Here is a 25,463-nt window from a genome sequence, read left to right as displayed (position 1 = left end):
TTTCCACGCCTAAGAGGCCACAGTGAAAAAGTGAAAATCATAGAGGCGACTCTAGTGAGGAGGCCTAATGCCCTAGATTCCCGGGACACTGGGACAGGCCTCCTGAAAACAGCAATGGGGGGCCGCTCAGTACTCCGTGCGGCTCCAGTCCGGGTCTTGGAGACAGCCCTCGCGGGGAATGTCCGGGACTCGGGTTGGTACCTTTTCGGCCTGGGAATTTCCAGCGTTCGGAAAAAAGTCCACAATTTAGTCCTCGCTGGCCCCCTCGCCTCCTCTGGCCCTTCTCGGTGCCCACGCACCCCCGATCGAAGCCGAGGATGAGCATAGGGTGTATTTTAGGAGTGCTGGGCTTCCCCGCCCCCTCTGCACACTTAGCTGGCAAGAAGAAAGCCGGCACTATAAAGGAGGCTAGAGGACTGGCCACTTTCTGCCACCGAGGTCAGTCGGCGAGTTCTAGAGACAGAGGCTGCTTTAACTGCTCCTTATCATGTAACCTCAAAAGGAAACCGATCAGTCTTCTGATGCTCTCACGTTACTTGGGGCATTATCGCCGCTTACAGCTGGAAACAGTTGATTTGCCTTTACATGTTTTTGACTTGAATCTTCAGACACAAAGGTATACTTCTATTATTTGATATTTAATATGAAAGGGTGTCTTAAGAGCTAAGTTGCCCTCAAGCGGCTCCTTTCCCATATTCTTTCCTTGAGAGTTCGATGTCTGCAGTTTAAATTACAGCATTTGCTTTGTGGCAAAATACTGTGAGACACTCTTTTTTGGAGGGGGTGAGGGTGGCATGCAGGATGTTTTAATATTTTGGTGATAGCATGAATCATGTCTGTTTGCCTTAAAGGCCTAGAAAGAAGTAAGATACTGGTGGAAGTGGATATGATGGGTGATGAAGGATGAAGACATTGTAAATCTATGTATGAATTTATCTAAAGCCAGTGATGGAAAATGGTGGTACCCTAAGGTGAAAATTTCTCAGGAAGCTTGATGGGTGGGTTTAAAGGTATATGTCCTCACTGAGGGTAAACATAAAACGGTGTCTTGCTTTTTTTGGGAGAGAGAGAGGCAGAGAGAGAGAGAGAGACAGAGACAGAGACAGAGACAGAGACAGAGAGAGAGAAAGAAGGTTTCTCTGTGTGTCCTGAAACTCACTTTGTAGACCAGGCTGGCCTTGAACTCAGAGATCTGCCTGCTTCTGCCTTCTGAGTGCTGGGATTAAAGGCATGCACCATGCACCACCACGCCCGGCTATATGAAACTGCGTCTTCATGGGAAAAAAAAATGTATCTTGAAATATTTTATAGCATACCCTAGATAATTCTCAGAACACCTCTATAAAACTAAAATTTGTGAATGGCCATTTTATGAATGAGAGTAAACCACTGTTTTGATGGCTTGGCAGGTTCATAAATGTCTATTTGAAATGTGTAAGAGGTTTCATCCACATGAAAGCATGTTTCTAGATGGGATGGATTAGAGGTTCTCTACATGGGCCTTAGTGAACTGGTTGTATTGGGCAAAGGAGCTGGCTCAAAGAAGATGTGACATTTATTATGTAAATATTAAGCACTTGGCACCATACACACACACACACACACACACACACACACACACACACACACACACATATATTCTTAATTTGAATCTGGCATCTAAAGAAATACAATTCTTTCTTCTCTTAGTTAAGTGGCTCTCAACCTGTGGGTCATGACCCCTTTGGAGGGGTTGAACGACCCTTTCACAGGGTTTGCATATCAGCTGTCCTGCACATCAGATATTTACATTATGATTCATAACCGTAGCAAAATTACAGTTATGAAGTATCAACAAAAATAATTATATGCCTGGGGGCCACCACAACATGAGGAACTGTAATAAAGGTCACAGCATTAGGAGGATTGAAAACCACTGTTGGACAATATGGGTTGTTTGGATAACCAAATAGAAAAATTTCCAAGGCCTGTTCATCTCCCTTACTTATCCCCCATACAGAATGGCTTAAGCCACATTTCATATGCACATATTTTTTATTTGGCTTGAGAATAGCATGTGCCTTCTCCTCTTTCTCCCACTTCTCTAACATTTTGCAGGTTAAGGACACAGCTGGGCAGGGTACTTGTGACAAGCCCTGAAGAGACAGAAGCCATCTTAGGGTGGGTCAGTGCAGAGTACATACTGTGGCTGTGTACTTGGGGGCCTTCCGCCTCATGTTCAGGTAGGGCCAGGGTCAGCACAGCCATTATTAAGAGATTGGCCTTTTGGGCTTAGGAAGGAAAAGGGGGCAAACCTGTCCCTTTTATTTTGTCCTGTGTTCTCAGAACACAGAAAGCAACCTTTCTAAAAGCTCCCTTCTGAAAGTGTGATCTTCAGGAGGGCTTTCTGATTGTTCAGAGACCAACCACAAATCACTCTTGAAGGATATTTCCTCTTGGCTTATGATTTACACTGTTCTGGTGGGCCTCTTGATCTCTTGCCCACAGCTCACTGAGAAGATTCCGAGGCCCATGCTGAACTTCACAATTTGATCTTGGCCTGATGCAGAAATCCCGAGGGTGAGTGAGGGAGTGTTTCAAAGTGGTATTGTCACTATGGGAAAAGGGGTGTTTTCATTCAGAGTTCTAAGGTTTGTGAAGCACATTTCTTTACAAGCAGACAATTATGATTTATGAACCAAAAGTTTTTGGTGACTTGTAAGCAAATATATTTGAATTTCCATTGTTTCTCATGGGAGGAGGCTATGAGCACATCTAAGAGGGGAATCCAGCCCTCTGCTAATGGACAGTTTCAGGATTATGCAATCTTCCACGGGTTCTGAGAGCATCACATCTGCTTAGGGTAGGTCAAGAAGCTCATTTGAACTCATGTCTGTGGCTTCTGATCAAAGCACTTTCTGTTCCTTCAGTGTGGAACTGGGAGGTCCAAGTATTTCATGGAGAAAATACTGAACTTGAAATTAGTGTTTCTAAACAGTTCTTTTAGGAGCTGAACCTGCAAGAGCTCGGTTTCTCCTCATATCAGCATTTGAGGTTTACTGTACTCAGGTATATATCATAGTCTCAGGAGAACTGGGAGTTGGCTCAGATAGAAAGTAGTATCTAGATTTGCCACCAGGCCAGTTACACAAATGTGCCAATGAGAGAGGCCAGTTTCTCCCCAGGGTCTCTTATACTTCTTGGTCTGAGTCCTGGCTACCACTTACTCCCTGTCCATAGTTACTTGATTCAGTTTTGCTTGATAACTGCCATGATAATACATATTTAAAAGAGACAGCAGAGAAGTGCTTTAGACCTCACTGGAATGCCTGGCCTAAGGATTGCACAAGAGATGGCCATTTACTTTCTGTGTCCTTTTTGGAAACAATTGCATATATCAGAGGAAGGGTTATCCTGTTGCCAATTTCCCTTTGCCCCTCTCAAGACCTTTTCTTCCATGTTGGAAAGATAAACATTGGGAGAATATTCCCACCCCCCCTGCTGCTGGGTCCACTGCTGCCTCCTCTGGAGCAGGGAGCCTTGGGTAAACCCACCAATCTACTGCGCTGCACTGATGTTTCAGAGTGAGCTAGTAAGCTAACTGAATTATCTGTTTTCACAGGTAGCCTCCAGGAGGCTTTAGAAGACCTTTACATTTACGCATTTGCTCTCCCTGGTTATTTTGTAGAAATGTTTTATAATCCCTTCCCAGCCTGCATTTCCTACAGGGTCAGTGGTATCACCCGAGTGGAGGAATAAATGAGTCAGTCTACTTGGATAGCTGAGAACACAAGCATGGTGTGATTTATGTCCTCTCTCAGTCCCTCTGACTATTTTGGTAAAGTTTTGCTTCTTGAATATCACCCATGGGAATACATGGTGCATTCTTCAAGGGGGTAACATCACCGCAAGAGGGTGAATATCGTTTCTTTTGGGGGAAAAACCTTAAGCTATTACAGTGCGCTGCAAGGAGCCAGGACATGCAGATCCGTATGCAGAATACCTGCAGATTAATGCTCATGAGAGGGTCTTTAGCAAAGAAATGTGTTAGAAACTTCCTATAGGGCATACAGGAGTGCAAAAACCATAAAAGTCTCCATGTAAATGCTCTATAGGTATTTATTCAAATGACATTCACAGCTTTTCTCTGATTGCTTGCTTCTTTTCTGTCTCCATCATTGTCAAGAATTTTTAAAAAAAAGGAACCATTTTTACTCTTTTTTCCATAAGAGACGTTTTCTTTTCTTTTAATATATCTTTAAATATTTCATAATTTTTAAAGATGATTGTAGAATTATGTATGCTATCAAAATTATGAGCTTTATGCTATGAGCCTGTATAGATAAGGATCTGTTTAAGTCTTTGCTTTAAGAACTTTTGGCTGTAGACCCAGAAGCCAAATTGTCAAATCATACAGTAATTTTGTATATAACTTTTAAAGCTAACTTGAATTATTATTATTGTGTGAGTGTGTGCATGCCACAGTGGAAGCCAGATGACAACTTTCAAAAGGCACTTCTCCCCTTTCACTGTGAGTTTTGGGGACTGAACTCACTGAAGCAAGTCATTTATCCACTGAGCCATCTTTCTGGCCCTGTGCTGAACTTTCTGAAGCTCTGCTATACCAGTTTTCACAGTGGCTATCCCACAATCATTGTTTTTTTTCCTTTAAAAATTTTTATAGCATTGATATATGTATGTATGCGTATACATACATACATACAGACAGATAGGCAGACAGGCAGCCATATATTTTGTGTGTGTGTGTGTGTGTGTGTGTGTGTGTGTGTGTGTGTCTGTCTATAGGTCTGAAGACACTTTGTGGGCTCTGGGGTTCTTCTACTATGTGGGTTCTGGGGCCCAAACTGAGGTCATAGGTTTGGTGGCAAGTGCCTTTGCCCACAGAGCTGTCTTGCCAGCCTTGCCTATTTCTTCTTAACTCATTTTTCAGTGTTTGGCTGAGTAGAGTGAATAATTGTGTGCACCATGAGTGTAAGTCGAAGTTTGATAATCAAGTTAAGAGTATAGAATCTATCTGCCCAGTGGTTCTGTATTCAGCACCACAATGATTGAAACAAAAATCTTCCCAAAAGTCTACCTGCACTTTAGAAACAAGTGTATGGCTGAAAATTGTGCCAATGAAAACCATTGGGGCAATGTGCTGGATTTCATATACAACGGGTCCTTTAAAACATTTAGGATACTTGCTTTGGAACACCAATTCAAAAGAAATCCTGAAAAATTTCCCAGAGATTTGAAAGGGCCAGAGCTAGAAGGCGACTCACAGGTACCTCGGGTAAGTCTGTGCCTGAAGATGACCTGAGAGGGTGGGAGTTGGGTGGCTCTGACTTCACCCTACTCCTTTTCTGTGCTGCCATTCACTTACCTCCACATTCATAACACACAGTTGCTCTGTGTGCTAGGAATTAACAAATGCTCTGTAAGAAGCAGTGAAAATGATTTGTTTTCTGGTTGGAATAGCTGTCTGTGGACAACTATCAGGAAGGCTTTAAGAGCTCTCTTTGTCTTATCTCTGCTAAGAGCAAAGAAGGTGGGTTCGAGCTGAGATGGAAGACAAGGGTTAGAGGAAGCCAAAACTACAGTTTTCTGGGCCAGGCTGTTGAACTGACCCTTGAAATCGCTAGTGTCATGTCAGATGAACTTGATCCAAGATGGCAGATGTGGGTGGAGCAGGGCCTTCCTAGCTTGTCATTCCTGTGCTAGAGTTCTCTAGCTCAACTTGAACAACCAAAGAAAACTATTCTGTTTGTTTACTTGTGGTGTTGAACAGCATCCAGCATTCAGATAAGAGAGATTCTTACACGCAACACTAATTAAATATCTAGAGCACAGTGAGTGATGACAGCCGGCTTGTAACTCAGGAGGCACAATGTGGTGGCAATATTCAGAGGCCAAGTGTTCCATATACTTCATTTGTTTGTCTAAGCTCCAAAGCTTATGGTAGTCAAAAACTTAGATAGGTATAAGGTACAGAAATGATTTAGGGAGACACCGCTCCACACAAATAAGTGGTTAACCAGACAAAAATAACTGAAAGTTTAGAAGACATTTCTCCTGCTCAACTGCTGGACCCAATGAAAGAGCCCAGACCAAACCATCAAAGTCTAGATCAAACCAATCCATAAGCCTGATTTTACATTCTTTATGGTGGGACCCTGTCAAACCTACCTGTCCAGCTATCAATTCAGCCTCTCTTTAGAAATGTAAGTAGCCTTTTGTAAAGGTTCATGCCCCATGAGCTAATTGTGGATTGTGGGATGCCTTCTTTTTTTTTTTTTTTAAAAAAAAATTAATCACTTTACAGACTGATCGCAGGCTCTCTCTCTTCTCCCAATCCCATCCTCACGCCCCTCCCCTTCCTTCTCCCTTCTCTGTCTTTTCAGAGAAGGGGAGGCCCCCCAAGGGTACTAACCCACCCTGGCACCGTGAGATGCCTTCTTGAAGTTGGTGGGGCAGTGACTGCTCTGATGGGCTTCAGGGAAGAGGTGAGATGCAGGCCAGTGGCAGGACAGGAAATGCAGACTCCCTCTGTTCTCCACCTGGCTTCCTTATTTCTGTCCATGATGTACCCTACACTGTCAGCCCTGCTGCGTCCTGACTCTGTCCTTTCTCTGTTTTCCAGTCCCTTGTCAGCCCTATGGATTACACTTCTGAATCATTTCCTCAAATAGCACTCCCTTTCCATCCTGCAGGTACCACTGCAGTTCATGACCCTGACTGTTTCTGAGTGTTCCACTTACCTACATGAGCACAGTTGCCACCTCCGATGTTTTCACTCTGCTCAGAAACTCTGAGTAGCTTCCCATGGCTTGTCACACCAGCTTTCCACTGTTCTCAGGCAGCTGAAGTCCAAACCTGACTTCAAGATTGTCAACTTTCCTTCTTCTAGGAAAGTTAGGCTGGTGATCCAAAGATGTCAGAATATTTAGCTTAGCTATCAAGTATTCAACACAGATCTGAAAAAAAAAAAAAAGATAACTACCATAAATGGTGCCTCATTTAACTAATACACTGACCAAAAATAGTTAAATCCCCATTTTAAGGATGAGAAAAACAGCCCTAGAGGAGATAATTAAGTGGTTATTAAGTGATATTAGATGGGATTTGGACCAAAGTTTGATTTACTTGAAAATCCTATGATTTCAAACAGAAGTTGAAAAAATATTACAGGCAAGAGATTTAGGTTGGATAAAACTCGTAGCAAGAGTCAATGTGCTGTTTCCCAATGTGGTTCATGAGGATATAAATATACTGGAATCGAGTGTTAGCTTTCCTGACTTCGCTGCTTAAAAACAATCAATCACTCACTCAAACAGAAATTTAGGGTTCCAGAGAGCTCAGCTGGTAAAATGCTTGGTGCAGAAGCATGCAGATCTGAGTTTGATCCCCAGAATCCATGTTAAAAAAAAAAATCTGGGCATAGTGGTCATGAGCAGGCTTGCTGGTCAGCCAGCCTAGCCCACTCTGTGAGCTCTAGGCCAAAGACAGATCATATCCCAAGAAACAACAAAAACAAAAAGCCTAGGTATATGGTGCCTAAGGAATGACACCCAAGACTGATCCTCTGGCCTCCACTCATACCTGCATACATAGGTGTACACACACACACACACACACACACACACACACACACACACACACACAACAGCAACAACAGAAAACCTTTTGACCTCATTTCAACTTATCTCTTTAAAGGGCTATCTCCAAATATAGTCTCATTTTGAAGTCCCAGGGCTTCGGGTATCAACAAAGGAATTCTCTGGTAATAGGGGTGCAGTTCAGACTGTAACTGAGTTGATAGCTGGACCGGTAGGTTTGATAAGGCCACACCTTAGAGGATGTGGAATCAGGCCTAGGGTTAATTTGATCTGGACTCTGTCATGGGTCCAATCATTGAGCAGGAGAAATGTCCCCCAGAACATGTCCTCCATCACTTCTCCTCCTATACTGAGGGCTCAGTATGGGTCACTCACTTAATGTGGAGAGCACCATTTCAGCTAGACTGTAGTTGTCAGAGAGCCTTCAGGATCGGCCTGTGTTTTCCCAAGGCCAGAAATGGCTAGAATTGGGTTTGCAAGCTTTAGGGTCCTACCATAGAAACTCTAAGCCCCTCTTCCTGAATCAGAAGGTAGAATTTTATTTTATTTTTTATATATTTTTTTTATAGTGGGCTAAATAGAACTATTTGAGGTTTTGAGGTCCAAGAGAGATGATGGAAAATATTGTATAGTTACTTAAATAGGCACTTAAAAATCAATGATTAAAACAATGTAAAGACCATTCTTAGGGAGCAGCTTGCACAAAGGATTGGGTTTAGCCAAGAGCCTGTGGTCCCCAGTTTCTGACTAAAGGTATACTGAAAGTGTAAACAAAAGCAGTCTTGGGGGAGGGGAAGTGATTGTTCAGGTGATTGCTGTGAACGCTATTAAATTCACATATTTCTCAATAACAGAAAGTTCAGAGTTTGTTGTTCAGGGCTGTTGTTGGCAAGCTCTCACTAGCTGCCACTTTAGTTTTTGGCCATTGACTGTATTGACTTCACGCCAGTCGTTGCCTATTCTTCCAGTCATTTGTTACACTAGAGATAATGTGAATGACCTAACATAGTATTTATTGTATGGTGGATGTTCAGTAGTGATAGCTACTACCATCAACATCATCACTATGCCAAAGTATAGATTATATTTTGTGGCTATCATTTTTAATTATTTCATTGGTGAGGCCTATTTTGTACATGGCCCAGGCTGGTTTCTTTTTCAGGTCTTAAACATTCCTATAACTGGTGTTTTTAATCTGGTACATTCCTTATTTGTAGAAATTCAGAGTCAGTCTCTCTAAAAAGTAATGGCAACAAGAAATCCCTCTCCCTAACCAAAACCTTCAAGTTTTAGATTCTGAACTAAGGGGTGCACATTAAAGAATATCCTTAGCAAAAAAGTTCCAGAATTAAAATTCGGGCATATAAGTGTTCACGTCTTTATATAAGGAATGATTGACAGACGTGTACCACCTGTATTTAAGAGGACGTGAGGTTAAAGCACATGCCTCTAAACCCAGCCCTTGAGAGGCGGAGACACTAGGAGCTCGGCAAGGTTCGGCTTATCTCAGTGAGTTCCAGGGCAGCCTCGGTTACAGTGTCGGACCGTGTACACTGCCCCAACTCCACAAAAGGAGACTTTGAATGTGAAATTTGGTTTCTAATATCTATTATTATTTATTTAATATTTATTTTAATATTTATTTTGCCTGTATGTATGTATGTATGTATGTATGTATGTATGTATGTATGTATGTATGTATGTATGTAAGTGGGTGTATATATGTATGTATGCACCCCCAAGTGTGCCGGGTGCTCTTGGAGCACGTCAGGCCCCTTGGAATTGGGAGTTACAGGTGGTTGTGAGCTGATATGTGGGTTCTGGGAACTGAATCTTGATCCTTTGTAAGAACAGCAAGTACTTTTAACCCATGAGTCTTCTTTTGAGCCCTCAAAGGTGAGGGTTTTGAAAAATATAAATCAATACTTATATCGGTCCAATCAATATTTTTTTCCTTTTTGAGACATTACCATGTATCTGAGGCCAGGAGGGATTTCTCTATGTAGCCCAGGCTGCTCTTGAATCCAGACGCAGGTCTTCCTGCATCTGCCTGCTAGGCACTGGTATTATAAGTATGCAACACCATGCTTTCCAAAATTTTTGTGTGAATGTTTTATGGGTCTGAACCTAAGGCCTTCCTCATGTTGGGCAAGTGCTCTACCACTGAGCCATATCCCTGGAACCTAACTAACTTTTGATTCATTAAATCTATTGGTCTGATTGTACTTTAATTGCTCTTTTACCCATAGGTGATTTTTGTAATATCTTGCATTGTTCACCTGGAACATAGAGTTAATTGAGTGATACAGATTTTTCTAATGCTTCATCATGGATAGAATGATATATAGGTTTCATTATATAATTTAAAACTGTATTTGTGAACATCACCACTGGCTTCATCACAGAAGTCTTTAAAGTACCAGAGGCTTTACAGCTCAGGAGAATCTGACAGAGATTGCCTCAACTTCTAATTTTTCATTAAAACCTTTGAATTTTATCATTAACAAATACTGAAAGTTCTTCTTGATACAGCAGACTTACTTTGTAATTAAAAAGAAATCCGAATATCCATCTTGTCATTCACATGAAATTTTGTGACAAACACTGGCTCAGCTCATAGCCTAGAGTTTGACTAGAATGAATGGCAAGCCGCACTGTTCACCCTGATGAACAGATACTTTTCTTCTTTTAAATTATTATTTTATTTTATTTATTCACTTTACATCCCACCGTAGTCCCTCCTTCCTCTCCTCTTGGCCCCACCCTTCCTCCCTCTTCCCCATACTCCCCCTCCCCTACTCCTCAGAAAAGGGGATCCCTCCCAACCCACTCCAGCACATCAAGTCACATTAGTACTGAGTGCCAGGCAAAGCAACCCTGCCAGGAGTTGTAATAAAAAAGCAGGCCCTGATCCCCTTACTAAGGAACCCACAGGAGGACTAAACTGACCATTGGCAACATATGTGTAGAGGGTCAAGGTCCAGGTCATGCATGGTCCTTGGTTGGTGCTTCAGTCTCCACAAGCCCCCTGGGTCCAGGTTATTTAACTCTGTTGGTCTTCTTGTGGGGTTTTTGTCCTCTCCAGATCCTTCTATCCTTTCCCCTAACTCTTTCAAAAGGCTCCCCATGCTCCGCCTAATGTTTTGATGTGAGTCTCAGCATCTGTTTTGATCTGCTGCTGGGTGGGGTCTCTCAGAGGACAGCTATGCTAGCAAATACTCTTCTCTCTCTCTCTCTCTCTCTCTCTATATATATATATATGTATGTATGTATGTATATATAATTTATTTAATTCTCTGTGCCTTGGCATGAAGGTGTCAGAATACATGGGACTGGAGTTATAGACAGTTGTGACCTGCCATGTGGTTGCTGGGAATTGAACCTGGGTCCTTTGGAAGTGCAGCTAATGCTCTTTACCATTGAGCCATTTCTCCAGCCTGGCAAATACTCTTCTTAAAGGCAATTATTGTACCTCAAGGTACAGTGCAAGCATGTAAGCCTTCTTCACCACACAGAAGATTAAAGTGATACATACTTCATGGATCAGTATAAATACAATTTAGGATCACTATGATTTTATCTAAGACTTTCTTAAGTGAAACTTTTTTTTTTTTTGGTAGCATTTAGTGTTGAGATTCAGAAAGGAGACTGTACATTTCAGGTGTCTCGGCCCCCCTTGCGCTTGTAGTCAGACATTCATGTAATGTGCTGATATGTGATATGGGCTGGTATCGGGTGAGTGCAAACAAATAGCGGGCATAGTCTGTAGAATTGTCCTCTTTCAGGCAGCAGCGGAATTCTTCACACAAGAGCTGCTTGTCCTTTGCTGAGCTGCCATGTCATTTGAAAGTGGCTCTGCTGTGATCTTTTCCCCCCTTTCTGTCAGCAAAATCAATAATGGGGAATTGCCAACTTCTTGCCTGTCCTCTTCTGTCAGTATAGTACAACAGCTCATTCTCTTAGATACCTGTGTTTCCATCTCAAATATGAATACGGTGTTAAGTTCATTACCTTTGCACTTAAAAATTCCGTTCCATTTTTAGAACTCCGAATTATTGGTCTGACAATGGTGTTACAACATAACCAGTACCATAAAACTGTTCAAACTGTTCTGTTGTATAAAACACAAGATAGTAAATTATTAACATCTATGAAGCCAAGCGAAAGGGTTTTTTTTTTTTTTTTTCAGGTCACTTTGGAACAATGTCTCCTTTCCATGAGTTGCAGAGCTCTCTGATATATTATTTCCATCTTTTCCAGTGTCCTAGATGCACACCGTACATCTGAGCCTCGAGATGGGTCTTCTAATCTCCATCACTAAAACAGCATCAGACCCATGTTAGACAGTTATGACAGGAGACAAAGAGGTCTAAAAGGAAGATAGAGAGAGGCTGGTGGAATCAGAAAGGAGTACGGTCTAGGAGGTTATATAGCCACTGGGGACAGGAGGCAGAGAGTGGGGGAGAGATGAATTAGAACAGATTATGACAGATATGTATAAAAATGCCACAAAGAAACCCACTGCTTTTGTATGCGAACTTAAAAATTAAGCACAAGTTGGCAATACCATTCACAAGCCTTCAGCTGGGCCTGTTGTTGTAACAATGGGGAGGAAGAAACACAAGGTGTTTTCTAGCTGGTCCAGAGTGAGCTGGGCAGCCTGAGGAAAGGGGCTGGTTGTACCAGTCACCTATCACTTTCCACACCAGCCACAGGAGTCTCTCTTGTGGTTACACCAGGGGACATGCCCTCAATCTGGCCTTGGTGGAAAGAGTGCCAGGGAAAGGCCGGTGCAAGCCATTTGAGACAGTCCTGGCTCAGGCTGCACCTTTAGAAGCCAGGGTTGTGTTTCAGCAGCAAACGGCGTGTGGCTGCCATGAAGCTCTCCCTGTGGAGTGTCACAAGTTGTTTGACAGCTCTTTTCTCTGGGCTGCCTGAGCACAGAGCAAGAGCCTAAGAGCTAACAATTAGGGAATCAAATCCCCTCATTTCCCCATCTTTGTCTATTTCCAGGAAACAAACAGGAGTGTGAGCAGTAAGAAGTCACTGGTACCAGTTTTAGCTTTAATGATGCTGGGTGCCTGCTTAGTGCTATAGAGCAGAGGGCTGCCCTTCTGTCCAGCACAGTCAGCCGAGCCAGCTTTGTGGATTCTGCCTTAGTAGTGCAATTCACTTAATTACTCAGTATCTATCTACTTTTAGCTTCCCCCTTGCCACAGTTCCTTCTAGGTCAGGTCATCTCTCTGGGGCCATGGCAATCAACTCTGGCCACTAGGACACCCTCAGTCTTATCTCCTCTAAAAAAAAAAAAAAACACAAAAAACGCTTCTAGATTCATTTTGCCTGTTTCAAATTCCTTCATGTTTCTTCAGTGAGCATCGAAGTTCCAGTATCTTCGCTGGCCCCTGGAGGTGTTCCACTTAACGTTACCTTTTACATTTAATGCTATCTTCCCTTCGGCAGTCCTAAAAGGCAGTGTAGATTGTTCCCTGACTCCTGGCCTTAATTCTTTGCTGATGATTTTCCCAAAATCCTTTAGGGCCATCCTGTAGGGCTCACCTCAAAGCCTCATTCTTTGCAGACTTTCCCTGTGACCTCCTCTCTCCACAAGAAACATCCTCTCTTTTTAGACTGTCCACTGAACTTTGTATCTCTCATGATGTTTAACCACAGTCAGTTTCTTTTGTGTGTACGAACCTCATTCCTGTGGACTAAAGACTTAATCATTCATCCCTTTTCACCCTTGAAAACAAACTTTCCTTGTCATTTCCCTAGTTGGATTTGTGGCAACAGCTGTATAAACATTTAAAAAATTATTCAAGAGAGAAACATCAAAATCCCTGTTTATCAGACAGAGTAAAGTTGTGCAGAATAAAACATTACATAGTATATAAAAAGCAACATAAAACATACAAAAAATATACGTGCATGTATTGCATTAATCATTTTGCTAGGAAGAGTTTATTCTAGTATTGAAGGGTACGAAAGGTTGGACTTTTGCTTTTTATTCGAACCCTGCAACAACAACAACAACAAAAAGTTCGGTTATGGTCCAGATAGGAAGTTAGAAAAACTTCCAGCGCTTTGAAACTGAGACCTGGCCTGAAAGACCTGGCTTGGAAGCAAACGCTCCTAGGTTTGGGGGCGGGTAAGTGCTGGGAGGCACGGGAGGAGACTGGACTCTGCACGCACAGCTTGGGCTTTCCACTCCCAGAACCGGGCGGACCCGTTCCCGCGGGGGCCCGGGACTCCCCGCAGCTCCCTAACCCTCCCGAGGAGGGGGGTAGGTTCGCAGCCCCTGCAGAGGCGTCCTGTTGCAGGTCCAGGACCCACGGGGTGCGGTGAGCCGAGCGCAGTCCGGCCGGGGAGGCTCGGAGCCGGCACGGGGGCCGGGCCAGGGCGCGGGTGCCGGCCGGGGTTTCTAGGTGAGCGGCCGGAAAACAACCCGTCCGCCCGGGCGGGGCGGGGCGAGGGCGGAGGGCGCATTGCCTCATCCCGGGCATTTTACTGGAAACTAGACGCATCCGGAGGCGGGGCGCGAGCAGCCCAGGCGCGGCCAATGGCCGGGCGGGCGGGGCGCGGGGGCTGGCGGGGGGGCGAGGGGCCGGGCGGCCGAGCACCGCTCCTTAAATAGCCCGGCCGCCTCCGGGCGCGCACGTACGAGTCGCCCTGCCGCAGCCCGCCGGTGGCGCAGGTGTCTGGGGACCCCGAGCGTCTAGCCTGGGAGCATGATCGTGGACAAGCTGCTGGACGACAGCTGCGGCGGAGAGGGGCTGCTGGACGCGGCCGGCGACTGCGGCCTCATGACCAGCCCGCTCAACCTGGCATACTTCTACGGCGCCTCGCCGCCCTCGGCCCCCGGAGCCTGCGACACGGGCTACCTGTCCGCCGTGCCCTCCGCGCCCGGCTCGCCCGGCTCCGACTCCTCCGACTTCTCCTCCACTTCCTCCGTGTCCTCCTGCGGGGCCGTGGAGTCCCGCCCGAAAGGTGGCGCGCGCGCCGAGCGCCCGCAAGGTACCCACCCGTGGGGACTCCGCGATCCTCTCCTCGGGGAGAGGAGTTCACACGCCTGGGAGGATGGGGCAGGACTCCCCAGCGAGGGGTCGCCTAGTCGAGATGTGAAGCGGCCCCTGCAGCCGCGGAACACACACAGTGTGGTCCTGAGTGACTGCTGGATGCCCTTGACTGTGTGCCGAGTCCCGAGCCTTTAGGCTGGAGCTCCGAGCACTCTGCTGGCCAGAGCGCCTGGCTTCGGGAGGAAAGAACTTTTTGAGAGTCTAGGATTCTCCCCCTCCCCCCCCCATCTCCCAATTCTTACTTTTTTCACTTCCCCCGTGCCCCCGAACTCGACAATCTGAGAAATACGACGGTGAGGTTTTGGGTCTGATGAAGTTTTCTTCTTGTAACTCTCTTAGTGAGAAGCAGTAGCAGAGAATATAAAGCTTTGGGAACTGGATTTAAAAGCCGCCACCTATTCCTGATATATCTGTAGGAATGAATAAAAGAAAAAGAAACCAATTTATCAGGCTGTAGAGGACAGCTAGGGTCGGAGAAGTGATTCCGCTTCTGCACTTAGTTTATGGTGTTGGCGTCTCCGAGGCCTGCTAGGAATTCTGCCGTCTTGTTTTTCTGTGTGCTTTAGAGTGGGAAAGTTCTATCTACTGAAGCCCTTTCTTTAGCTGCGAACTGCGTGGTTTCCTTTCTTGGTGAACCGAGTTGCATAATTCTGGGGGAAAACAGGATGCCGCCGTGGGTAGATTTTAACACCGCCTAGACCGTCTCAGCTGTTAGAGCCTCTCGTCGCAATTCTTTTAAAGAACGACTCTTTACGCTAATATTGCTGGCCACTCAAGCTTTGGGTGTCATTTGTTTTTAAACAGTTATTTTTAAATTTAAAATGATGTGCCTTAAACCACAGGGTCGTGTATGGTCCAGCTAAAAAGTTAGGTGTGTATGCATTGACAGCCCTTTCTGAGGTCGTTAGGCCGAAATGGCTGACATCTAGCTGAACCGATTTTTGCTGGTTCTTGGTTTACCACACACGCCATGGGGGACTCCTAAAGCTGCCCCCCCCCCCCCCCTTCTCCCCCCCCCCCCCCCCCCGTCTTTCCTGGGCATGGAAAATTTAACTCCTGACACTCCAGAGGAGTGCTATTCAGGTGTTTGTTGAAATCCTTGAGTTTAAATTGAAAGACTATCTGATCACTTCATTGCCTCATCACTGAGTGTCTCATATACTGTGGTATGGATGGCCGAATTGTGCTTTGTTCTCCTTTTTAATTTTTCCTACTTTGGACACTGGAACAGCTATTCGTTTCCTGATCCCCTCAATGTTGTCTTTAATTTATGTGAAAGAGCTTGTTACAAAGTTGTGGCCAGGAGTGGAATTCTGTACCTCACAGTAAACTTTAAACTGCCATCTGAAGTTTTAAGGTGAATACGCCTGTTTCCTTTTTACTTAGAATGCCCATGTACGTAATTCTAAGAGCAGTGAGTGAGGGGGAAATCCTGTGTGTGATGTGGAAATGTGCTAAGTGAATTTAAGCAGCTTTCTTGGCACAAATGAATTAAGGAAATACTAAGAAATCTTAAGTCCCTGTTGCTGGCTTGTCAGCTTTGGTACCTTGAGATCTTTAGGGGAAGTTTTGTTCCCTATTAGGTGAATGATAATAAAGGTAGTTTATGATTTCTATATGGACATAAAAGACTCTGTTTTAAAAACTACAAATGCCTCATTTATACTCTGCTCCTCCAAGGATTTCTCAAAGTCAAGAATAATTATAAGTCTACAATCTTGGCAAAGACTCTGATCCTATTTCATGAGTAAATAGTACTGAGAGACAGAGAGGCTTTATTTGGGTGTATCTCTTGGCCCCAAGGATCTGCTTTAATTCCTTAATTGCTAGCCCTTTAATTCCTTAGGGTGCCTGGTAGGAAAACCTATCAGGCAACACAGACCCTTGAGAAGGACTGGATACTGATGATGAGAACCCATTGACCAAAGGATGTTGGAAAAGCTTTGGCCATTGGAAAGGCTTTGCAATCTGCTGCTTGAGGATTTTATCCATCAGGCTGTAGTCTTTGGGAGCTGTGATGATTCATGACTGTGAAGAGTTGTAATTGAGATGGGTTCCTTTTCTTCTGAACAGTTGAGCCCCATATGGGGGTTGGCAGGCAGCAGAGAGGACCATTTCAAGGTGTTCGAGTGAAGAACTCGGTGAAGGAACTCCTCCTGCATATCCGAAGTAACAAACAGAGGACTTCTGGCCAGTCAGTGGATGAGTTTAAGGTGGTGGCCTCTGCTCTTTGTTTTGATCGGGTGGGAGGCGAGTCGTTCAAGGTTATTTTATTTTAGCTAGCCAAATCCAGTAACTCCTTTGCAGTGACTGAGATCATAGGACAGACTGTTTTATTTGCTGCTTTCCTTGCACTTGGCTCAGTGCCAGGTGTGTAAGGGAAATTTAAATGGAAAAACAAATGAAAACAGTTTAGGGACAAGGAGATTCATAGGATTCGGTCAAAGTGGAACATTTTGATTACAGAGGAAAGAATCAGATGCAAAGAATATTATTTATTTCACCGTGACCAGGATTGAATAGGCTGGAGGTAAAAAATGGTGACAGAGAGAGAGAGAGAGAGAGAGAGAGAGGACACAGAGGTAAATCTTTACTGAGTGAGAAGCCATTTTGTGTGTACTCAATTGTAATCTTTTTCCCTTATAGACACAGAGCACGAACACTGAGCAACACACGGGTAAGAGCTACTTCTATTCATAATTTTATTGGTCTTTTTAGAGTGAAATGACGTAGTGTGGCTCTAGGTGGAGTTTGAAAGTTGGAATGATCACAGATTGCATATTCTTTCCTTGGGAACAGAATTAAAGAGTGCAGTATCTGCAGTGGGGAAAAGAAAGGGGACTGATATTCCGTCCGATGGACCAGTTTGCAAAAGGCCAGCTCTGTTGCCTACTCACTTTGTGGTAAGCATCTCACTATTTTCCTTTGAACACTCTGTGGAATAGTGTTGCTATCAAAACAAAACATTTTTTTGGTGCTTGGTATTGAAGCTTAGCCATGTAACCTACTGCTGAGTCTACCCTGTAGCTCGTGGAGTTCTTTTCTACGAAGTGATTGTGAAAGTTGTCTTTTCCTTCTTTCCAGACATCATCCCAAACACCTGCAGCTGGGGAGAGCATGGAAGATGTTTGTCACAATGAATCCAAGCTGGAGAGTCGTGCTGCTCTGCTTCAGAACATTATAAACATTAAGAACGAGTACAGCCCAGTTTCACTGAACACTGTCCAGGTTAGCTGGATGAGCCCCGTGGTACCACAGAACTCTCCAAGAGACCAATGCCAGGACTTCCATGGAGGACAGGTCTTCTCTCCGCCTCAGAAATACCAACCATTCCAAGTCAGTGGCTCTCCACAAATGATGGACCAGGCTTCTATGTACCAGTATACACCACAAACCCAGAACATGCAGCAGCCACTCCCGCCACCGCCGCAGCAACAGCACTATCCACACAACCCAACTCTGCAGTTCAGTCCTTATTCCCAAACGGCCCAGTCTCCGAAGTATGAATCGAACCTCTTTGATAATCAAGATCCACAGTTCTGCGCGGGCCAAAGTTTCGTGTCTCTTCTGAGTGGCCAAGGAGAATCTGAGAATGTTGCTGTCCCCGTTCAGGCTGCCCCCATCGTCCCACCGCAAAATGAGGTTCACCTGCAGAACTTTAGCCTGATGCCCAATAGTGCCTGTGAGGCAGTCGGGGTGCACGATGCTGGCTCGCCCTCCTTAGGTGCTTCCCCATCACTCCAGAACATCCTGGGAAGCCCAATGAACACCACACAGCTAGGGAAGTCGTTTTTTCAGTGGCAGGTAGAGCAGGAAGAAAGCAAATTGGCAAATATTTCCCAAGACCAGTTTCTCTCCAGGGATGCAGATGGCGACACGTGAGTATCCTTTTATCTCATATACTGTCCTCCTTGAACCTTTGTGGTTGGCACCATGATAATTCATATTTCAAGAAAGGATGTTTCTTTTATCTTCTTGAAAGAAAACCTTTTTCTCCTAAATTAAAAATATGTGCTTTCTGTGAATAACCTGTTTTGAAGACTAATGCAGATTAGAGCAGAAACAATTAGATCGTGACTAGCCATCCATTAGGAGTTGGTCTGTAGGCTAGATCCTCCTCTGTCCTGATGTCTTTATAGCTTTGGGCAAGTTACTTAAAATCTCTACGCCTCTGTTTCTTTACATATACAATAGTAATGTTTCTGTCCTAGAATTTTTATTAGCATTGAAAATAATGTCTTCAGTGCTCAGTATGGTGTTCAGTACTCCTCCTCCTCATCTGTATTCTGCTGCAGTTCAGCTAGAGTACCAACATGTCAGAAAAGCCAGATTCTCCTCCTCTGCGGTGTCTCATCTGAGTGTATCAATACATCAGAAAGAGGGTGGTGGGCGTTTTTGTTTTCTCTGGCCAGCTTAATGACATCAGAAGAAGCAATCCCTCTCTCTTCTCCTTGCCTCTTTGCCAGGTTTCTCCACATTGCCGTTGCCCAGGGGAGGCGAGCACTTTCCTACGTCCTTGCAAGAAAGATGAACGCCCTCCACATGCTGGACGTCAAGGAGCACAATGGGCAGGTGAGGGCGGTGGCGTGGCTAAGATGGGCCGGTGCTGAAGTGAGTGGTGGCCAGTCTCCCGTGGAGACTTCTTAAGAGCCCCAGCTCAAGGGACTTCAGTTAATATTAACTTCGAGATGTTGACTTTTTGCCACCGTTAACCTTGAAGTTATTAATGTTAACTTTGCAGTTGTTTGACCAAAGATTGCGTGTAATGAAGCCGCACCCTGAGCTTATTTTAGTTTCCTCTCTGTATTTGGTTGCTTATTAATAGGATCTGTTTTCCGTCCGAGGATATTCCCTCTCAGCCCTCTTTTACTTTCATGTTCCCTGTTATGGTAGCATTACAGGTTTAAAACGCATCTTTCTTCTCTGAATGTCCGCAGAGCGCCTTCCAGGTGGCTGTCGCTGCCAATCAGCACCTCATTGTGCAAGATCTGGTGAACCTTGGTGCCCAGGTCAACACCACCGACTGCTGGGGAAGAACCCCTCTGCACGTGTGTGCAGAGAAGGGCCACTCCCAGGTGCTCCAGGTAAGCAGTCACCACAGCGCCGAGGCCATGGGGCTTGGATGTAAGAGGTTGCGTGTAGGCTGCTTGCTAAAATAATCTGTGTTCAGTTTGATTTCTTTATTTATTAGCACAGTAGTGAGTGGCTATTTGTGTACCTTACCATTGGATAACAGGTGTGTATTTTAAACAATCGCAGGCAATCCAGAAGGGAGCGGAGAGGAGCAATCAGTTTGTGGATCTTGAGGCGACCAACTACGATGGTAAGCAGCTGATACTCCATTGGATAAAGAACCACATGGAAAGCGGGGAGGGGGCCATGGATTCCAAGGGTCTAAGAAAGAGAGAAGGCAAGTAGAGCTAAATGTTTTACAGGTAAAATTGGCATTGAAACTGCCTAGGTACGGATTGCCTTACGAGGTTTTCTGGAGACCCTTTCTAAGTGAACTGAGGAACCGTCCTAAGGGTAGTTGTGGTGGCCGGAAGCTTTGATGGGGTGTTTGACTTCCGTGGTACCCTTTTCCGCAGGCCTGACTCCCCTCCATTGTGCCGTTGTGGCTCACAACGCTGTGGTCCATGAGCTGCAGAGGAATCAACAGCCTCGTTCGCCTGAAGTGCAGGATCTCTTACTGAAGAATAAGAGTCTGGTGGACACCATTAAGTGTCTGATTCAGATGGGAGCAGCAGTGGAGGCGAAGGTAACCTCACCGTAGCGGTTAGAGATGGGTGAGGAGAAACGTGGGTGTGGCAGGGGCCTGGCTTGTAAGCACAGATTAAAACTACTTCCTCTCCTCCTCTTATTTTTAAATTGGTGGAGTGAGTAGCTTTACATGTGTATTTAAGAAGCTTAGCTTTGAAAAGACCCTTTAATCCGATTTCTTGATGTCTTTTTAATTCGTGAGTCGTCCAAGCAGACGAAACTGTTTAGCTGGGAAGTAAATTAGTCTTTGTTTAAAAGTGAAAAGAAGCTGGTCATTGATGCTGCTTGGCTTCCATTTTCATGTGCTCACCATAAAGATGGTGCTTTTTGGAATGATTTTTTTTTTTTTTTTTTTTTTTTTTGCGTGTGTGTGCGTGTGTGTGGGATCTGGAACTTACCTTTTTTTAAATTTTAATTTTTTGAAAATGTTTTTTGTTTTTTTTTTTTTTTGTTAGATTTTTATTTGCTTTGCTCCACATGGATGTGGAGGTCAGAGGTTAGCCCACCGGGGTTGGTTCTCTCCTTCCACTGAGTTTCGGGCACTCAGCTCGGCTACTTAGGATTGGCAGCGTGCGCTGCATCCCCTGAGCCATCTCACGGGCCCCATGTTGAAAGGGAAAATATTCTCTTTAAATCTGGATATTATCTGTTGATGATCTTCTGTATCCTTTAACATTTTGTTAAATGCGTTGGGATACAGATGCCCACGTGGGTACAGGTCCCTGTGGAGCTGGCTATGTTCTCCTATTATAGCAATACACGGTGGCTGCCAAGTCTGGAAACAGGAACACACAATCAGTGGACTTCGATATAACATAACAAAGTAATGCTTTGCATGTCTGCACTTTAATGGCCTCTCTGTGTATGAGTGGGATGTGATGAGAATCAAGTGGGTAAAATAACTGGGAGTATAAGAGGAATAGGAGCTTCCATGTAACCTGGACCTCAGGAAGGCTCTGGGAAGAAGGAAACAGCAGAGGCATCTTTAAAGCTGCTTTAGACATTTGAGAGAAGGCCAGAGCACGGTCTCTCAACCTGCAGTGGTTCTCAACCTCTGGGTCGAAACCCCCTCACCCTCTCGCAGGGTTCACATATCAGATGTGCTGCATCTCACTACAATTTCACTACAATTCATAACAGTAGCAAAACTACAGTTATGAAGTAACAACCGAAATAATTTTATCTTCACCACGACACATAGTCCTGAATGAAGGAAGGGCTTGCAGCGTTAGGAAGATTGAGAACCGGTGCTCTGAAGGTTGGCAACTGGATACTCACTTCTTGCCTTTCTTGCCTTCTCCAGGATCGTAAAAGTGGCCGCACAGCCCTGCATTTGGCAGCGGAAGAAGCAAATCTGGAACTCATTCGTCTCTTTTTGGAGTTGCCGAGCTGCCTGTCTTTCGTGAATGCAAAGGTAATTTTAGAGAACCTCGGTGCTGCCCGCGTTGTAATGACCTTCCCACCTTTGGGCTTGTGAGCTCCTCTGAGGGAATTTCCCCCTTCCTTATGTGTGCCATTGTGTTGATCTGTTCTCAGGCTTACAATGGAAACACTGCCCTCCATGTTGCTGCCAGCCTGCAGTATCGAGTGACACAGTTGGATGCAGTCCGTCTGTTGATGAGGAAGGGAGCAGACCCGAGCACTCGGAACTTGGAGAATGAGCAGCCCGTACATTTGGTTCCCGATGGCCCGGTGGGAGAACAGGTGAGGGCCGCAGGAGGGAGTGGAGGTTCCTTCAGGCCCTTTGGTCTGAAATCCAGAAGGGGGAGGGGCAAAGGCCCGCTGATGCTCTGCAGGTGGGCTATTCAGTGTAAGACTGTTTGAAATAGTGCAGGAACACACAGTAAAGGCTTACTTAGTGAATATCAGCTTCTATAAAACTGTCTCCTAACCGATCCTCCATAAGAGATGGAAAAGTACCTAGAACATGTTAAAATTGTGCTGTGCTTATTAAGGATGGTTATATTTTATCCTCAAGGATTACATAGTTCCACATGAGTAACCTTTTTCTCTGTAAGATCTTACTCTTTTAAATTATTTTTACAGACCTCTTTTCCCAGAGGGAATTAGGGCTATTGGTAGCTGTGAATAGATGATTAATATACTATTAATTATAAATTAATTTATACAGATTGGCTTTTTCTTTGATTCCTAGGTGTCATTAGAACTAAAATGTTGTAGTAGCTTGTCTGCAGAGTTCTTTGGATCTTAGACACTTGATAGTTTGTAGCGTTTTTCACATGTATTTTTATCATTTAAAAGTTACAAAAACTTTTCAGTGAGGTTTAACTGAGAAAATGAATTAGTGTGTAGAAAGGGCAGGAACCGTGATTAGCTAGTAAATGGAGGTCTCCAGCCCAGCGTTTGCTGCCCTGCTGTGGTGTAGTTTCACACATCAGTGCTCTGAGGTATTCTAGGAGTGTGAGACTCTTCGGTGCTGTCATCTTTCCTTCTGTCTTGTGTGTGCCGTTATGGAGAGGGGCATCTCCTTTCTTCATTGCCAGGCTGTGTCCACTGGACAGGCTTCCCTTCAGCAGCTGTAAGCAGCCACCACTATCTTCTCCTCTACATTATTGCTTTTAATCTGTGGTGGGCTAAGAGGCAGATACCCCAGTTTGTCCAACCAGAATACAAAATCTGTCACTCTAGATGACTGTGGGGGCTTTCCTGGGCCCGAAGGGTGCCACACAGTTGCTTTAACATGTGGGTATTCTGGCCACTGTTTTGACTTGGAAGTCATTGAGATGCACTTGAGTGTGTATAATGGGGATTTTGCATTCTTGATACTGGAGGTTGGCTGGCTTCACGCTACACGAGATGGTCTTCTATACCATAGTGACTGCCCTAGTGGTAAAGATTAGCAGGGGGATACAGACCTATTTTAGTTGCTGATTTTCAGTTTTAATGGAGCTGATTTACTGTCTTGCACTCAACAGTCATTACAGGAAACATGAAATAAGCAGTAAAAGTTGTAATGCTAAAACTCTTAGGGCTGGTGAGTTGACTCAGCTATGCTTACAAGTTAGGGGTGCTGTAGAAGGTTTATGAGAGGAGTGAAACCCTGGAGGGAGGGGTACCACTTTGATCATTAGAGATGAACTTCACAATCCATTTCTCTTCCAGATCCGGCGTATCCTGAAGGGGAAGTCCATTCAGCAGCGAGCACCACCGTACTAGCTCCATGGCTTGGAGCCTGGTCAGCAACACTCACTGTCAGTTAGGCAGTCCTGATGTATCTGTACATAGACCATTTGCCCTGTACTGGCAAATGTAAGTTGTTTCTATGAAACAAACACATTTAGTTCACTATTATATAGTGGGTTATATTAAAAGAAAAGGAGAAAAATATCTAATTTTCTTGGCAGATTTGCATATTTCATGCCCAGGTATCTGGGATCTATACATCTCAATTTATCTGAATGGTAAAATTGCATTCAACAAGCAGTAGCTTTTGGGTAGAAAGAGACTCACGGGAAGAGGCTTGATTTGTGGCATAAAGCATTGCTCATGTAGCTCTTGCCAGTTTACAATTAGGTGGACTTGAAAACACGGGAAGAAAATTGAAAGCCTTTGAAAGGGGACAAAAAATGTGGATGTCCTGTTGATGCCTCCCTGGTCTGATACAGGAGCTGGTGGTTAATACTCTCACTCTTTCACTAGGTGAGAGAGTTCTCTGTGGTTAGGATGTGATCTTTGAAGCTGTACATAACTGTTATTTTTACCTTTAAAATGTTGTACATATTTGATTGTTAACATGGACATTTGTAAATCAATAAAAGGGAAAAGAGCTAGTGAATTGTTACCACTTAAAAAATTATGCACAATTGAAGCAACTTGTATTGCGTAATTGCCCAACTATAGTTTTTGAAGGTGAAGCAAAAGGTGAAGTGTGTCCCAAAGTTGCTATGTTTGGTTTGCAAATGGGCTGCTGAAGCATTGGAAAGAGGTTATTGCACATTCTTGAAGAGACCCTTTTTATGAATCACCTCTTAGAATTTGTGATTTACATAAAGTTGTTAAATTTTCTGTTTGTCCTTAATAGAAATTACAAAAATTCATTATTGTTTCCTGTTGTCAAATAGTAATATGATGTGGTGTTTATACTATTCATAAAAATGTTTTAGATTTTTAGTAATGTTAATTTTTTGACATTATTTTGCTTACATTTGATATGCCTGGGAAGAATATATTTAGCTTTGATTGTGTGCTGATTCTTTGTAATAAATATGATCCATTTAAAATGATATCTTTTAATTGACTGGTTTTTCTTTTGTAGCTAAGTACTCATGTTCTTTTTTAAAAGATGTCCTTTGGATTGAATTGATCATATTGTTTGATTCAGCATGTCCTATGAACAGAACTTAGATATAGCCACTTGGCATTTCTAAGGTGGAATGAACCTAGTACACTCTCTGACAAAACTCATGCATAGTTTTAAATGAACATTAATAAATTCATGTTGTCTTAGAACATGCATTTTCCCCCTAGTGCGTTATTTGTGTGTGTAGGTTGAAAAGTACTGTTTTTGTTTTTTGTTTTGTTTTTTTCTACTCCTGAAGATTGATTTTTAGGGCCTTATGCATGGTAGGCAAGCTCTTTATCCACTGAGCTCTATTCCCAGCCTATGGAACGTATTCATGATAAACACTACATACCTTTAAATTACTTACTTTTCGATTCTTTTTTATTTTTTGAGAACATGTTTCCTGTAGTTACACGCTTTTTAACATAAAAAATGGCTTGATGCGTTCATGAGTGGAAGATCAAGTTCTGAGAATATGAATTTTAATAGTCTATACTGTTGAGTACTCAGTTTCTGTGATAAATGAGCAGAAGAGTGAACACAGGAAACACAGTGTGGGCGTTAGCAGGATCCTCCTAAGAGGGCTATCAACCTCAGAACAGTACCAAGTGGGAGGGCTTCCTTTCCCACCATTACAGTTGTTGCGCATGTAATAGTTCTTAGAGTTCTCTTGAGCACCCGAGGAAAGTCATGGATCCTTTTTCTGAAAAATGTACATGAGCGTAT

General features: G+C 44.0%; 1 protein-coding gene across 2 annotated transcripts; it reads left to right on the top strand.

The window, feature by feature from the left end:
* Positions 1–406: 406 nt before the first annotated feature.
* Positions 407–24,678, top strand: Nfkbiz (NFKB inhibitor zeta). Of its 2 annotated transcripts, XM_055594001.1 has the most exons (13): positions 407–616; positions 2,488–2,559; positions 16,748–16,887; positions 17,321–17,351; positions 17,474–17,577; positions 17,759–18,552; positions 19,141–19,246; positions 19,612–19,758; positions 19,934–19,997; positions 20,263–20,432; positions 21,738–21,848; positions 21,971–22,138; positions 23,558–24,678. In XM_055594001.1, the coding sequence occupies exons 3-13, from the start codon at positions 16,759–16,761 to the stop codon at positions 23,609–23,611; spliced, it is 1,878 nt and encodes a 625-aa protein (XP_055449976.1). In that variant the 5' UTR covers positions 407–616; positions 2,488–2,559; positions 16,748–16,758; the 3' UTR covers positions 23,612–24,678. The 2 variants fall into 2 exon arrangements, with proteins under 2 accessions (XP_055449976.1, XP_055449971.1); XM_055593996.1 differs by lacking the exons at positions 407–616; positions 2,488–2,559 and adding an exon at positions 14,251–14,612.
* The last annotated feature ends 785 nt before the right edge of the window (positions 24,679–25,463 follow it).

This window comes from Psammomys obesus, unplaced genomic scaffold, assembly GCF_907164565.1.
Source record: "Psammomys obesus unplaced genomic scaffold, mPsaObe1.curated_primary_1811, whole genome shotgun sequence".
NCBI lineage: Eukaryota > Metazoa > Chordata > Mammalia > Rodentia > Muridae > Psammomys > Psammomys obesus.
This window is presented reverse-complemented; position numbering and strand designations above follow the sequence as displayed.